The 16,927-nt window shown below is 53.4% G+C and overlaps 1 protein-coding gene across 2 annotated transcripts in view; it reads right to left on the bottom strand.

Annotated features, from left to right (window-relative positions):
• Window positions 1-16,927, bottom strand: part of C3H7orf50 (chromosome 3 C7orf50 homolog) — a 100,227-nt gene that overhangs the window by 3,089 nt on the left and 80,211 nt on the right. For both annotated transcript variants that reach the window (XM_057764198.1, XM_057764197.1), the window contains exons 3-4: window positions 3,364-3,554; window positions 92-173 (exon numbers count right to left, since the gene is read on the bottom strand). In XM_057764198.1, coding sequence (XP_057620181.1) covers window positions 92-173; window positions 3,364-3,554 — 273 coding nt within the window. The remainder of the gene's footprint in view (window positions 1-91; window positions 174-3,363; window positions 3,555-16,927) is intronic.

The following is a 16,927-nucleotide window of genomic DNA, read 5'->3' as shown; positions in this document are numbered from 1 at the left end:
TGCAGGAGCCTTGCCTAGATGGACACCTGCGCATGGGCCCTGTGGACCCTGTCACTCGAATGTCCTACATGCCCGTCTGCTGTGCACAGACCTTGTCTTCGTCATACATGTTCAGCAAGAGCCACGTCTGCCTTGTCTTCTGGAATCTCCAGCTCTCCTGCTTCTGGGCCCACCTGGGAACCAAGACAGACACTCAGGATATGGAGGACGGTCCCAGGGGCTCTGAGGCCAGACTACCTGCAAGCTCGTGGTGGAGGAGCCTGGCTCAGGGGGATGTGCACCCTCAGCACGCCTACTGTGGGGGGTCCCTTACTCCATCTCCGGATCAATTTCCAACTGTACAATTCTGTTATTTTATGACTTTAAAGGGAGCATTCTAAATTTCTTGAATCTATCAATTCATTTTTGTTTTTTGAGCGATCTTTAAATAGCCAAGGGGGCCTCAAACTCACTATATAGCCAGGGTCATCCCCCTGCCTCAGCCTTTTAAGTACTGGGATTACAGAAAGTGTGACAGCATGCTGGGCTCATTTCTTTCCCTTTGCGTTTTCATGTGTGTATGCATGCATGGAGACTGCAATCACTCTTTCACCTTGCTCACCGATGCAAAGTCTCTCTCTCTCTCTCTCTCTCTCTCTCTCTCTCTCTCTCTTTCTTTCAAGACAGGATTTCTCTGTGTAGCCCTGGCTGTCCTGGAACTCATTTTGTAGACCAAGATGGCCTGGAACTCAGAAATCTGGAAATCTGCCTGCCTCTGCCTCCTGCATGCTAGGATTAAAGGTGTGTGCCACTACTGCCTGGCAAGGCAGGGTCTCTCTCTCTCTCTCTCTCTCTCTCTCTCTCTCTCTCTCTCTCTCTCTCTCTCTCTCTCGGATTTATTGTGTATCAGTTCTGGCTGTCCTGGAATTCGCTTCATAGACCAGGCTAGCATCAAACACAGTGACCCACCTGCTTCTGCCTCCCAAGTGTTGGGATTAAAGGCGTGCGCTGCCACTGCCTGACTCAAAGCAGGGTCTCTTAATTAAACCCAGAGTTTGCCAATATGGTAAGTCTCCATGCCAGTTTGGTCTTGGGATCCCCTCCCCGCTTTCTGAAGATGGAATTTCAGGCTGGTCTCCACGCTGTTCTTCAGTTCTGGGATCCACGCTCCAATCCTCCAGCTCATTTCCTCTGTCTTGGTTCACTAACTCCTCAGACATTTCTGCCTCGGCAGTAAGGGTCTGAAGTGTGCCATCATTAGCTGGGAGTTCCCTTGTAGTCCACTGAAAGGCTGTGCATGACCCCCAGTACACCCACCAGGTCTCTACATCCTCCTGGGCTGTGGGCCCAGGCTCCAACCTCAGGTCCTTGCTCTCACAGTGGCTTCATGGGACTCACAGATGGCCCACTGAAGCCACAGTTCCCACTCGCCTCAGGGCTGGGCTGGGTTCCACCTACCACCTACCTGAGTGTCCAACCAAGTCCAAGGAGGGACTCAGGTGGTGTGAGGCCCCAGGACAGTCAAGGGCTACATTTTCTGACTTATGTCCTGTTCCAAGCCCTACACCCCGTATCCTTCCATCCCTCGCACATATCCTATGTCCCTGAGAGTGACTTCTTGAGAGCAGGAGGATGAAAGAGCCATGATCAAAGTGGAGACAGGACACCAGCCTGGAGAAGTCGGCGAGAGGTTACATACAGACCACAAACACTGAGGCTGCACCCCAGATACCTGAAATGGCAGGGTTGGGCTTGTTCTGAGTCCATTGCACTTTAAGGTGGCAAGGAAGTCGCCATCTGGCAGGACAAAGACATCCCTAGGTCTGCCCTGGTCCCCAGCCACTCTGTGGGTATTAAAAGCGAGGCTGCACCATCCCCTCTCTGGATACAAAGGCAGAGAATCCAGGGGCCTCATCCTAAGCACACACACCAGGCTTGGGATAAAGTACAGGGACCTGTCAACATTCCAGAGACTGCAATGCCACCTGGGCCTGGCCCACAGTCCTGCCAGAGACACGGTAGGGCCTAAATGAAGGCAGAGTTGGCCTCACTGTACTTGGTCTAACTCCCAGAGGGGACCATGCCAAGGCCCACTGCCCCCTGCGATCTTGTAGAGGATTCTGGGACCAAGGTTTCTTCTGCTTTAGGAGCTATGGGTGGGAATCTCTTTCTAACCCATGTTCCCTTCTGTATTCTTGCCTGCTATAAGGATATCCCAATGACCAGGGCCAGGAGGGACACTCCGGACATAATGAAAGATCACTGTCTGGTTCATGAGTTCGATCACCCCATTAATCCCAGGAGACCTCAGCTGACCAATCACAAGGACTCCTGTTAGAGCCCCAGCTTCAGAGCAAAGGGCAGCCTCCTGCCTCTGCAGCTCTTGCAAAACCACCTTTCCACAAGGCTCTTTGACTCTTTGGGGTCCCTTTGATCTGCCTAAAAGCTGACCTGGCTCTGGCCACTGTGGTTGCTGCCATGCCCACCTGTGCGTGTGGCCTCCTGCATGGCGGATCTTGCACCTGAACACTCGGGCCCTAGGAAGGGCGGCTCTCTGGAGATGCAGTTATTGTGAGGCTCCAGCTGCCCGCCACCGCAAGCCAAACTTCTCTCAGCACCCGCCCAGTGTGACGGTTAACGCTGCCAACTTGACAGAATTGAGAACTGCACAGGAAATGAACCTCTGGGCACATCTGTGAGGGAGTGTCTACATGGGGTTAACCGAGGCGGGAAGACCTGCCCTGAATGTGAGCGGCGCTGTTCCATGGGCTGGGGTTCTGGACTGAGCAAGTAGGAAGGAGGAAGTGCCAGGATGCACTCAGAGCTGCCACACATGGACGTGACGTGACTAGCTGTGTCACCCTTCTCCACCACGATGAGATGTGCCCCCCCCCCCAATTCACCCTTCTTCCTGTAGGCAGATGTCGTGGCTTAGAAAGCCCACCTGGGAGGAGGCTGGAATGACAGCCCAGGAGCTAAGGATCGCACACTCTCCTGCCTGGAACTCCAGGTCCAGGAAGGTCTGACATACCCACGGAATTAAAGATAAAATTAATCTTAAAAACCAAACAAAACACCTGGGAAGATTCCTAGCTGTGGGGCTGTCACAATCTGCAACGCACTGTGGTTCAGAGATGTGGTCTCCCTGACTTCCAGAATACCTGTTTTCAGTGCCCAGCTAAGATAGTGGTGTATCTGCAGGCTGGGCACACAGTGGCCACAGACGGGACGTGCCTGAGGGTAGTTGTGTGGATACAGAATAGACAGGGGAGGAGCCTCCCCAACACCAGTCAAGGGGTGACATTCCCCACCTGCCACAAGGACCTCTTCCCAGAACCATGGCAGCGGCAGAATGTTCTGGATTCAGCTCACAGTGGTGCTTACCCTTGGAGATACTCCAGGGCCAGAACGGCAGCCGAGGGCTTGGCTGGCGGGGTCTGGCCTTTGGCTGTCTGAGCTGCAGCAATGCCTGCCTCTCGCAGCCGCTTTTTCTCTTCCTTTTTCCGTTCCTTCTTCAGTTTCCTTTCCAAGACCCTCCTCTCCTCTGGTGACAGTTCAGCGCTGGCCTCAGGCACCTGAAAGTCAATGACAGGCTGTCAAGGCGGGCGTGGATGGGACCCCTGGACAGTACGCTGCCAGCCCACCCTTTCTATCCACAGTCCACAAGAGGCTTCAGAGACAGCCATATATAAGAGGCATGCGTGGTGGAAGAGTTCAGCTCAGGTGCCGGTGTCAGGTGGACTGAGCACAAGTCCCATTCCTTCAGTTTCCTGAGCACACAGCAGCCACCAGAGGGCAGCAGTCTCATGGAAACCTTGCCCGTTCTTTTCTGGCAAGTCCCTGGCTGCTGGCTCCACTCTGTCCTGAAGACCCAGGTGGGGGCTGGCATGAACTCCATCGCTAGGGACACCTCTCAGTGAAGGACCACATGGTGGGAGCTCCGCTGTGGTGGGCGCCAACTTCATGAAGCACCACTTCTGTTGGCATCTCGCCAAGGAAGCCCATGCCTGTCCTGCCCTCCCCACTTCCTAGGAGGAAGCCAGAGGATGGCACTGCAGTCATTCGCAGTTCCAGCGAGGTCAGCCCACTTTGTCTTTCCTGGAAAAAGCGTAACTAGTGTTGACTCAGATGTAGCTAGCAGTTCGGAAAGGGCGCAGGGATATGGTGAGGAACCCAAGGACACTACCCCAGTCTTTCCAGGAAGGGTGACCCACCCCCAGGACAGTAACTAGATATCGCAAACAGAAGCACTCCCTCCTCCCTGGGAGCACCACATCTGCTCAAATAAGGGCACTTCCTCCTCAGTCTACAGAGAAGGGACATCGGGGACTCCAGAGGCTAATGTAGGGCACCCTCCCCCATACAGGAGCCTCTGCCTCCCTCCCCCACAGTCACCCTGTATTCCCTTAGCTGAAGAGCTCCTAACCTGAGGAGTCACTGTAGGGACAGTGCCCGAGGGCCCACTGGAGACAAGGAAAAGAGCCTGGGGGTTAACTTGGACCCTAGAAGTAGAAGGGGAATTTGGTTACCCTGGCTACCAGCTCTGACTGACTCTGGGCAGCTCCCTGCCTACGGCCTAGGTCGGAGGCTGCCAGAGGCTGTGTGTGTGTGTGTGTGTGTGTGTGTGTGTTATATAAACCGCAGCACTGAGAACAGCCCCGGGGCCGGCCTGCCTCTGACCCCACAGCCACGTGGGCGGCATAGCACCACCAGGGCCAAGGTCCAGCCAGGGAACAGGCAGGGCAATGGAGCAGTTAGATGGATGAGCTGGGGAAGGCAGGAAACATCAACCTCCCACTGTCTGCTGGGCATAATCTCAGCAATCCCCAGCCCCAGGATCCTGGTCTTGGCCTAGGGATGCTGCCTGCTGACCTATCACACAAATGAGAAGCTCTGATGGCTCTCTGAAGTGTCCTGGAGCCCTGCAGCCTGTGTGCCCTCCAGGAAGGAGAGCCATGGTCCCTGGACTTAGCTGATGCAAGAGTCAAGGTGCCGCTAAGAAAATAACGGTAGAACCCAGTCTGCGCAGCCCGCTCTCTGCAGCAGGCTCTTTTCACGGACACTGCAGGAACCTGATGGAGCCACTGTCTGCAGGAGACCCTAGCCAACAGGCAATCCCAGGTATCAGGACTTCTCATTGGGGAACTGAGTTCACATTGAAACCACACTTGGGTTCCTTACCCATGTCCCTGCCTGGGAATCAGAGAGTCACACTGCAGCCTCCTGCTATGCAACTTCCCCCATCTTCAGGAAGTGCAAGAATAGATTCCTGCTTCTGCTACATGTCCCCCATGCCGTTCTTCAGACACCCCGCCATGTTGTCGCCTGTCTGCCCATGATGTTAGAGCCCTTCTGGCCCAGCCCCTCCTCTACAGTCATCCATCACAGGGCTCCCCTTGAATCTATCTCAGTGTCGCTCCACCCCAAACCTAACACTGCCATCCACTGGAGCTCTGAGGGAGAGGCCATGCTGGCCCCCGTGAAATCTGTCTACAGCCATTGGAGTCACTGTTGTCACTGACTGTAGCTCAGGATCTGATGAAAAGGAAGATCACACATCAAAACCAAGGCTGGAGTGCTGGGGTTAGCGCTACCACGCTCAGCACCCCCTTTTACGGACAGGGCTTCGGGCAGCTCACTCTTGCCTTAAACTCACTGTGGATGCTGCGCGCACACGCAGTAGAAAGGCAGCCTCAGGACTGTGGCGAGGGCTCGGTGGTTGTGGAGCACGAGTTGCTCTTGCAGAAGACCTGGGTTTGGGTGCCGAGCCCACATGGTGGCTCACAGCCATCTGTGACTGCAATGCCAGAGGGTCCAATGCCCTCTTCTGAACTCTGTGGGTACATCTGTAGCTCACATACAAAACATGCATGTATATATAATAAAATCCAAACTATAACTTAAAACATGACCCACAGCATGCTGTTGCATTAAGAACAGTGCTTGGGGACCCCAGGCTTTTCATGCAGCATTCGAACACTTTCTTTCTTCCTTTCTCCTTTTTTTTTTTCCTTCGAGACAGGGTTTCTCTGTAGCTTTGGAGCCTGTCCTGGAACTCACTCTTGTAGACCAGGCTGGCCTTGAACTCACAGAGATCCGCCTGCCTCTGCCGAGTGCTGGGATTAAAGGCGTGCGCCACCACCGCCTGGCTCCAAACACTTTCTTATGAATTGCTTTCCTGTCCCGAGTTAAATCATGAATCCTCTGAGCTCCATTTTTCCCTTGAGAAATGGCTCAAACTCCACTTGAAAGGGCCCTGTGCCCTTGGTTCAGGCTGAAACCTCAAACAAGGTCCCTAGAAAGCTGCTTTGATGGAGACTGGTTCCTGATTTGGAGAACTTGGAGGTGTTGACTGTCCCATGGTACTCTGGGGACACTTGGCTAGGCATCTTGTCATCCCTACTAAAACCAAGAGGCAAGGAGGAAACCAGTTGTCCTTGGTGGGCTGACACTTTGGGGCCACAGCAGAATCAGCAGCTTCCCAATGGCACACATGTGGGGTTCCTCCATTCATGTCTGCATTGACACTCACGGTTTACACTGATCCAGGCTGGGGAGCAGCCAGTCCCATGCTGACAGGCACGGTTGGCTGAGCCACTCTGGGGACTGAGAAGGAACCTGGAGCAGTTCCCAGTAGCCTCAGTAGCTAAGTTCAAGATTGCCTGATCTCACACCAGGTGTGTCTTCTCACGGAAGTGGCTGTGGTCACTCTCCTGGTGCCCACTACAGAGGGCCTGGAAAGGTAAGGGGAGAACAGGAGGGCCCAGGACAGGGCACTGGCTCTAGCCTGGGTGGTGAGAGAATGTCCTCATTATCCCTAAGACTCAAGGACTCAGAGCTCCTGGACTTGAAGACAGGTTCTGTGTACACAACTTTTCACAGCTGGGATACCCAGGTCCGCGTGTCTGCTGAATAGCATGATGGGGAGCAGCGATTAGTTGGCAGGATAGGCTTCCAGCTGTCCTGGAATCGGGACAATCCTGCCTCAGCCTCCCCGAGTTCTGGGCATACATATATATGTTTTACACACAGTGTTCAAGAGCCATGGCCAGCCATTCTGCGCCACACAGAAGCAGGAACCTGGGCTGTTTGTGCCTGCTGTGAGGTGAGGAGCCGCCTGTGAGCAGAAGCATCCAGGTGACCTGGAGTTTCCTGCCAGCTGAAGACTCTAGGTAGCACCCTTCCCCCTGCCTGCCCCCGCCATTACCAGGTGGCATGCAAGTCCAGGAAGGGCTCTGAACCCAGGGCAGCCGCGTGGGCTTTGCTCTTGTTTGCTCACGGGTTTGATCAGGAAGCAATGGTTGAAACCTGACAGGTCTGAAGCCTCAGGGCCTGAGGGCACACACAGGGGCGGGTGCTGTAGCGCACACCCCAAGCTGCCGGGACCCAGCTGTTGCCGCGAGCGCCTCCCTTGGGTTCCATGAGTGTCAAGAGGCCCTCCGTGTGGGAGGTGGAGAAAAAGTCCATTGCTCTTCCCCAAACTCACAGGGCAAAGAGATGTTCTCCCCTCTCCCCAGAGCTGGAGGAATGGAGCTGCTCGCCCTGGCCAGGATGTCACTTGTGCAGGTGAAGGGGCTGTACCTTTGGCCCCCATCAAAGATGTGTGTGAGGGTCAGTGTGATTGGGGTACATTCTCCTAATAGGGATTTGTGCTGTCCTGGGCCCCCCAGGCAGTGAGCACCCAGGGTTTTTGAGTATCCAGTGGCTTGGATGTCTTGATCAAGCATTCTTGGAATCATAGAGGTGGGTGGTGAATGCCCGGAGGGGATTCAGGTCAGGAGTCGCCAAAAACTGGGCCAGGCCACTTACTGTTAGCCCGCATTTCTCTCAGGAAAAAGCCTACCTAAGGCGGTGTTCCTACAACAGGGCACTTTCAGCTCAGCTGCTGTGGTCAGCAGAAGGTAAAGCAGGGCCTGCTCTCTCTCGGTCCCTACAGTCCCGCATGCTCTAGATGCACTGTCCCAGGTTCAAGAGCCACAGGGTCCCAGGGACCTTTCTTCACTCTGTATGCTAAGCACACACTCCCCGCTGGCCACACTTTTAGTTTTGAACACACAGAATAACTAATACACAAGAGGATTGAGAATCCAAAGCTAGGCCAAGGATCTGCAGCAAATCTGTCTCAAAAATAAACAAAAACCCCAAAGGCGAGTTGCATGGCTCGGGGCCCAGTGCCACACTGCTCTGTGGGGTCCTTTTCCTGGGGGTCACTGAGGTCAGGTGCAAGGATGAACACAGGTGAGGGCGAAATGACCCTCTCCTGTCCCCACCCCCTCTATGTGAACAGAGCGGCTGAACCGGGGACACAACTGAGCGTGTAGCAGGGACTCCGGTCTTTCATGCACGATCGTCCCAAGGGCCCAGCAGGTGGGCTGACAGAGGCCAGCACCAGGTCATACTTCTACCATATACCCAGGTGATGCCACTACGGTTTAGAGAGTGGTCTCCTAATGCCCTATACCTGTTCACCAGCCACTGGGAATGCTGTGGGTATTGGCTCCAAGTGACAGTGATGTTTGAGGGGAGGAACATGAGCCGTAGAGGCTTCAGGAGCTGGATGACAAAGCCAGTAGACTCTGTCTAGAGACAGGAAGCCTCTTCCCACTCCACAGCCCAGAGTCACCCGGCCTCCACCCACTCGGGTTCAGCCCGAGTGCAGGATCCCACAGGAGTGTGCAACCTTGAGAGCCCAGACCTCAGCAGACTGTTGCCCAACCATGCACACACACAGCAGCAAACTTTTTTTGAAATAGCAAAACAAAAACCAGAGCACAACAAAATAAGGAAGAATGAGGAGGGAATGTGTTCTCAATGAGGCTTTTTATTTAAAGAGGATGTTGAAACAGGGGTGTATGTGGGAAGTGACCCAGGGACACCAACTGCCAAGCCAACTGGTCTCCTACCAGGTCACACACAGTTGACTCCAACTGGCGCCACATAGGGCACACAACTAGGGAAGTACCTCCAAGGCCCACTCTCTCTCGCTTCCCTCCCTCCTCAGTGTTTGCTTAGATTAGGATGATCTGGACACCAGGGGCATCTGTGCTTTGTGTCAGTGCTGCACAGAGGAACCAAAGTTCCCTCCAATCTGAACCACGGAATGACCTGCAGACTCCACCCCGGAATGGACTGCACAGCTTGCTGTTGCAAGGGTCTGTGGGCAGTGCGGGGGGGGGGGGAACACCAGCTCTGCCGTTGAGCCGCTCACAGGCAGACATACATGAGCTCCTGGAGAACAGGGACAGTGGCTGCCCCGACCAGCTCTGCATAGTTGTGCGCTTACCACCTTGGTGCCAAGGCAAGGGTCACGTCCGCCTAAGGAGTCCCTTCTAGAAATGGCTTTTTAAATGCACAAGGCAGCATGTGCAGACATACAAAATGCTACTTAAACTTGGTATCAGAGAATACAAAGACGACAGCCCTGGCTCCCCTGCGTCCTCAGTGAGCTGAACGGTAGAACTGAGTGGCATATCTGAGGTTCCACCTGGGAAGCAAAGGTGAAGGAGACTGAGCCATCACCAGCTATGACGGGGACACAAGAATCCCCAGAGGTGATGGTGTCACTGCAACCAGGGCCAGGTTCTGTCCAGGTCACACACAGTCCCTTCTGCAGTCATGACAAAAACATCATGGGTCACTTGAAGTTTAAACACAGACAAGTTAAAACCTGACCTTGAACTCGGGTTGAAGGTAGGGGAGTACAGACCCCAGAGAGCTACTTTTCTCCTCACCTGTGCACAGAACACACACATGGCCTCTAGGCTGGGAGTCCTTCTGCCCCCCACTGTGGGACGGATTTTCTTGGTTCTCTGTCCTTAAGCCACCTTACTCAGGCTGCCTGGCCCCAGTGACAAGGTTACAAAGGTCCCAACCTCCACCTCTGCTCTCTCACGGCCTGCCACTCACAAGTTCACCATCACTGCGTGCCCAGTCCCACCATGGGAGCAGACAGACCCCAGGAGCTTAAGGAGGTGGGCAGGAGTGGAGGTTTTGTTGACTAGGTTGAAGGGCTGACCCCAGAAGATAAAAGCCACTACCTCTGTCCCTTTGTCTGAAGGTCACAGGAACTGGTCCCGGCAGCTCAGCTCTTGCTCAAGTTCAAGTGTGAAGTCCATTGCATCCATGAGAGCAGCTTTTGGGCCAAGAGCAAGTACGAAACCAGTCCCTGCCACCCGAGTCATACCAGTACACATCCACCCACCCACACGCATGCACATGCCCACACATGCGGGGTGCTAGCCAGGCTCCTAGCACCAGGTAGGTCAGCTCAGAAGCACCAGAAAGCAGCCATCGGCAGGGCTGGGAAACGGGGAGGTCTCTGATCAGACACCCGCAGTAGGAGACCCTGAAGGGAAAGAGCGGGGCTCTGGGACGATGGGAAGCGTCACACAGTTTTCTACGCAGGCGAGTAAGACAGAGCTCCATACAAACTAGGAAGGCAGGCAGACGGGGCCGACCTTCCACTGCACACAAAGCTGAGCATTCCCAGTCCAGGAAGAGCCAGCCTGCACAGACCCCCTGCACTGCGCAGAGGCCACACTGCATCCCTGGAGTTGAGGCCCAATCTCATTTGCTCAATTTCAGCGGCAATCTGCTTCCCTCACCACAGCTGAGGGTCCTTTTTAGGAAATGTCTGAAGAGGCTTCTTGGGCCCTCTCCTTTTGCAACCCCTTGGCCAGTAGGCTTCTTTCTAGTCAGGGTCAGGTCCCCACCTCCCCTTCTCTAGAGATTTACAGCTTGCCCACCATCCAGAGACGGCTGCTCCCACCTGCAGGCATGGAGCTCCTGGTCTCACAGGCCCCACCCCCAGCGCATCCTCCAACTCTAGTCGAGCCTGTGGGTAGCAGACAAGTCCTTTGATTTTGGCTTCCTCTGGTACAGCCACTGTGGCCAAAGGCAAAACTGCCTGGTGGACTCCCAAGTGACATTAGGCTCACGGAAGCTTTCTTGTTGTGCCCAAGAAAGGCCATTTCTCCTGCTCCAATGGGCCCTGTTCTCCTGTACAAAGTGACTCCATAGGGGTGGAGCTAGAAAACATTATTTTGAGTGAGGTAACCCAGATACAGAAAGACAATTATCACATGTACTCACTCATAGGTGGTTTTTAAACATAAAGCAAAGAAAGCCAGCCTATAAATCACAATCCCAGAGAACTTAGACAGCAATTCGGACACTAAGAGACTTACATAGATCTAATCTACATGGGAAGTAGAAAGTATAAAAAGGTAAGATCTCCTGAGTAAATTAGGAGCATGGGGACCTTGGGGGAAGATTGAAGGAGGGAGGGGAGAGGCAGGGAGGGGAGCAGAGAAAAATGTAGAGCTCAATAAATATCAATTAAAAAAAAGGGAAAAAGTGACTCCATAGGAATCCAAAACGGCACTGATTTTCCTGCAAAAATGTGACGATAGCTCTGGGCCAACGAGGGCAGAGATGACCAGACACAGAGGCACAAACAGCACATACCAACACACGCGTACAGGCGCATACTCCTTGACTGCTGTTACTAGTTCGTGCTGATCTTTCTATTTTAATGCAAACCGGACTCCAAAAGCTTGAAAAGTCCACTAGGCAAAGCGCAGTCACAAGGTACAGGCGCTTACAGCCACAACTACGCACAGTGAGACCATCAAACCAGGCTCCTCCTGTGTTAGCTGGGCAGCCTGTGACCCTTCTTCCTTCTCCAGGTCTGGTGATGTTGCGAGTGCCAACCTGTAACGTGGACTGCAGTCTCAGCTCAGGGTCCTAACTTCACCACCTTTACCCTAGGCTTCAGGGCTTCCTGCAAAAGGGCGCGCCTGGCCTCAAGCTGTTGAGAGGGCCTGCAAGAACACCTGCCCCCTGGGAGAAGAAACACAACAGGCTACTGGAGCAGGCAACAGCGGAATCAACACTACACGGGGACTTCATTAAGTTTGTCATTGTGCCCGTCCCACTATTTACACGTAGTTTTTATCTGAGTCACTGTTTCAGGGGTTAGGGCTCTGCACACACCGCAGACAGTCTCAAGTGTCCACACCATGGGCTGGTTAACCGGACAAGCCATATCAAAACCAGTGGGACAGCTGCGGATAGGCAGCGGAGCCGGGGACACCCAGGCGACCTCGCATGGTGAGCTGCCACCTGAGCCTCGGGACCACCTCGAGCCACCCACACCTGGTCACGCACTGACCTCCCTCATAGACAGTCGGGAGTCCTTGGTGTGGGCAGCTGGGACCCTGATGCTCCATAACAGGGAGCCTGGGGACTAGGCCAGAACTAGGTCCAGCCTGCTGGACCCTGATGCAGGCACATAAGTGCCCTTGGCATGTGGTGGGCGTGGTCTTTGCCAGTGCACGTGCCTGCACCGTGGGGCTGCATTTACTGTCGGCAATGTGGGTGGCCGCATCCAAGGACAGGCGAAGCTGTAGCCAGGAGTGCTATAGTGCCTCACTCCTGTTCCAGGATGCTGGGGACCAGTGTTTCATAGCTCCGGGCACAGGGTTCTCAAACTAAAATAAGGAAGGGGTGGAGAGGAAGCACTTGCTGTTTCCAGAACACACAACCATCTACACTTCCAGCTCCGTGGGGGTACGTGTGTACACACAAAACTGTGCGCACAAGCACACACGCACGCACGCGCGCACACACACACAGAGAAAATGAATGAATAATGAATAAATAAATAAACAAGGCAAAGAAGAAAACTCAGCGATTCTCCTGCCTCAGTCTCCAAGTGCTGTCATCTCTGGACTAAGCCACCTTGCCAGGTGCTCACACAAGAACAAGGGAAATGGCCTACAGTTGGTGGCTAAGAACACGCTGCACTTCCACACCGAAGACTCCTGACGCTGGCAGTGAAGACAATATGGCGATGCACCAAGGCTGCCCCCCAAGGCCATTATCAGGCTGGCTCTATTCATAAAGCACTGAAAAATCCTCCTATCACAGGGCTGCCAGGAAGCAGGGCTGGCATATCTGGAGAGATGTGGGAGGAACCTGCAGCATCAGAGCTGGGCACGGACAAGGTGCAGGACACACGGCATACTGGTCCCGTGGGGACACTGAGGTAGCTACGAGGATTTGCTGTGCTATTTTTCCAACCAGGAAACCCCTAACTATTTCCAAATACAAAGTTGAAAATAGCAACGGTAGAGAAGAGGACTCTCCGGAGCATCCCTGGTGCTCTAGCTGTCCTGGCTAGACTTTGTCAATTTGACATAAGCCAGAGTCATCTAGGAAGAGGAACTGCAATTGAGAAAATGCGTCTATCAGACTGGCTTGTAGGCAAATCTGTGGGCACCTTCTCTTTGTTATTAGTGATTCATGTGTGAGGGCCCAGCCCACTGTGGGTGGTGCCATCCCTGGGCAGCTGGTCCTGAGTGCTGAAGGAAAGCAAACTGGGCAGGTCCTGGAGAGCAAGCCGGTAAGCAGCACTCTTCCACGGTCGGCTTCAGTCCCTGCCCTGACTCCCCTGTGATGACCTGTGGCCTGAGAGCGTTATATGAAGGAGTAAACCCTTCCCTCCCCACGTTGCATTTGGTCACTGTGGTTTTCTGTTTGGTTTTTCGAGACAGGGTTTCTCTGTGTAGCCTTGACTATCTTGGCACTGGCTCTGTAGAGCAGGCTGGCCTATAGAGGTGTCTGCCATTACACCCAGCATAGTCATTGTGTTTTATCATAGCAACAGAAAGCCTAACCAAGACACCTGGAATAGACTGAGCAGTTCAGGGGAGCTGACTTCACTTGAGCCATGGACTGATGGTGACAACCTTGGGGAAAGAACCCAGTCGTGGGAAGCCTCCCTTGACTCAGTACTTTCCCCCAGACCAGCATGGGTTTCCTCCTGCCTTCATCAGGTCAGGGTGTGTCAGGCTAAAACACGACATTGCAGGGCTTGGATGTAGCCTCGTAAGAAAGTGCTGGTCTTGCTCACATGAAACCCAGCCCCAACACAAAACAAGTCAGTCTGTCTCCTCAAGCCTGGGTGGACAGCAGCTTCTGAGTGAAGCTCATTCTAGACCTGTCCTTAGTACCTGCCCATATAGACCTGGCTGGCCAGATCCGAAGGACCTGGGTCCTTCATGTATGCTTCCTGGGAGAGAGTCAGCTGCTGCTGCTTGACTGGGAAGGTGGGACATGCTGTAAATGAAGAGCACCCAGGGTGCATGCAAGTCTAAGAGGGCAGAGGATAATTTAAGGGAATTGGTTCTTTCCTTCTACCACGTAGGTTCCTGGGATCGAATTCGGGGCTGGTGCCAAGGGCCTTTGCCAGCTAAGTCTTCTTTGCTGACCCTTGTCTCTCTAGCTCAGGATAGCCTCGAACTCAAAGCAATCCTCTTGCCTCCGTGCCCAGTCGGAGAACACAGTGAAGTTCTCTGAATACAACCGAGTGCCACTGAAGGGCATCAGAATCGAGCTGGGTTGAGCTTCTTCAAGCCCCACACAAACCCTTTCAGGGCTTCTAGGAGCCATGGAAACTGTTAGGAGGGCCTGGGGATAGCAGGCACAGTGCTTGCTTGGTAGACATGAGGACCCAGGATCGGACACTCAGTGTCACAGTTTCTTTTCCTGCTGTATAAAATACCCTGACTAAAGCAAGAGGGTTTATTATGGCTCACAGTTCAGCATCAAGTTCAGCAGATCACAGAAGTCACCAGGCGGTGGTGGCGCTCACCTTTAATCCCAGCACTTGGGAGGCAGAGACAGGTGGGTCTCTGTGAGTTCAAGCCTGGTCTATAGAGTAGTTCCAGGACAGGCTCCAAAGCTACAGAGAAACCCTGTCTCAAACAAACAAACAAACAAACAAACAAACAAAACCAAACAAACCAAAAAAACAAAAACAAACAAACAACAACAACAAAAAAATCACAGAAGTCAAGAAGTCATCAGGAAACAAGGAAAAACAAACCCCCTTTCTACACTTACACAGTCGGGATCCTAGGCAGGGGATGTTCCTGCCCACCTTTTCACATTAATCAAGACACTCGAGCTAATCCAGAACAGGAATGTCCAGAGGCTGTCTCCCCGGTGACTCTAGAGCTTACAACTGACTCTCACCATCACATCTGGTATCCAGTAAAGAGCTGGCATGGTTCACTTGCTAATCCCAGCAATAGGGGTGGGGACAGGAAGATTCCCAGAGCTCTACGGCCAGCCAGCCTAGCCTAATCGGTGAGCTCCAGGATCAGGGGTGAGCTGGCTAGATTTATGTCAACTGGGCACAAGCTAGAGTCAACCGAGGAGTCAACTGAGAAAAATGCCTCCATAAGATAGGGCTGTAGGCAAGCCTGTGCTAGGCGTTTCTTAATTAGTGACTGATGGGAAAGCCCAGCCTATTGTGGGCAGGGCCACTCCGGGGCTGGTGATCCTGAGCTCTATAAGAAGGCAGGTCGAGCAAGCCAGGGGGAGCAAGCCAGTAAGCAGCTCCCCTCCATGGCCTTTGTGTCAGCACCTGCCTCCAGGTTCCTGTCCTGACTTCCTTCGACAATGAACAGTACTCTATGGAAGGGTAAGCCAAATAAACACTGTCCCTCCCAAGTTGCTTTGGTGATGGTGTTTCATCACAGCAATAGTAAAAAGATAATAGGGCAGGGAGGGACTTTGGACCAAAAAAGAAGATGCAGAGAGATTGAGAAAGACACCAGATATTGACTTCTAGTCTGCATACACACGTAAGAGTGTGCACACTTGCTGGCTGTGGCTGGACCACTCTCATGGCCGACCACCTGCTTTGAACACTCCACAGACCCGTGAGGTAGCCACCTTGAAGGGCATCATCATAGCCACGACTGTTTGCCGGACCTCAGTGAATTCCAGACTACTCCGCCGTCATTTTCGCCAGCTGGGACCGGGACACTTCTTGCTGGTAGCCCAGAGGATGGTCTGTGATTAATGCACACAGAACCTTTGACTTGCACGCAGAACTGCTGCGATTGGTGCAAGCACACTTGCCTCACCCCTTTCCTGCCTAAGCAGTTCATGGTGGCAACGAGCTCAGGGTAAGGCGACCCTAGCAGTCTCTTCTTGTTTAATTTTTGATCGTTAATAGAGGGGGCAGCGCTGGCGACACGAAGAGAAGACAGGACAAGAAACTGGCTAGCGCACAGATGATAGCAAGCAGAGGTGGTGGAGACGAGGAGAGACCTCAGAAGAACAGAGGGGGAACTAAAGAGAGACGGCTTCGAGGGACAAGCGATGAGAGATGGCAGACTGACGGCGCTCAGAGTGCCAAGGAGCTGCCACCCTGATGGGGCACACCCAGGCCTGAGAACTGTTCTCACCAGCTGCTGCCATTGCTTTGGTGGCAGCGGCGGTCTGTCTTAAGGCTCTACTTCTGCGGCTGAACAGTCATTTCAAACAGCGTCTTGGCTTCTGCGGCTCAGTGGACTGGGTGCTCCACTGCCCACTGGAGGCTTTTGTTTTTCTTTTAGCATGTGGATGTATGGGTAGTGTGTCTGTGTATGTGTCGTTGTGCAGGTCTGAGATTGACAGCTGGAGTCTCAGACTGCTCTCCATCCTATTATCTGAGTCAGGATCCCTCACTGGGGCCTAGAGCTCATCAACATGACTAGTCAGCTAGCCAGCTTGCTCTGGAGATCCATCTCCACCTTCTGAAAGCTGGAATCATACAGGTCATGAACACTAGGCACCTAGAGGGTGATGGGGATCTGAACTCGGGTCCTCACACTTGTACAACAAGCACTTTATCCATTGAGCCGTCTCCCCAGCCCCTTGTCAGCCTCCCCAGTGGCACAGCACCCCCAATGGCACAGCACCAGAGGAGCAGTGAGCCTGTCCCTCAGCTGAATCTGTTTATACAGCTAGAGAAGGGCACTGGCCCTAATCACAGCAAACCTGACTTGCAATGAGTCTTCTATTTGTACCAATTACAGGCAAGGATCTTTTTGTTTTGTTTTGTTTTGTTTTTTGAGACAGGGTTTCTCTGTAGCTTTGGAGCCTGTCCTGG

This window comes from Chionomys nivalis, chromosome 3 (genome assembly GCF_950005125.1).
Source record: "Chionomys nivalis chromosome 3, mChiNiv1.1, whole genome shotgun sequence".
Taxonomy (NCBI): Eukaryota; Metazoa; Chordata; class Mammalia; order Rodentia; family Cricetidae; genus Chionomys; species Chionomys nivalis.
This window is presented reverse-complemented; position numbering and strand designations above follow the sequence as displayed.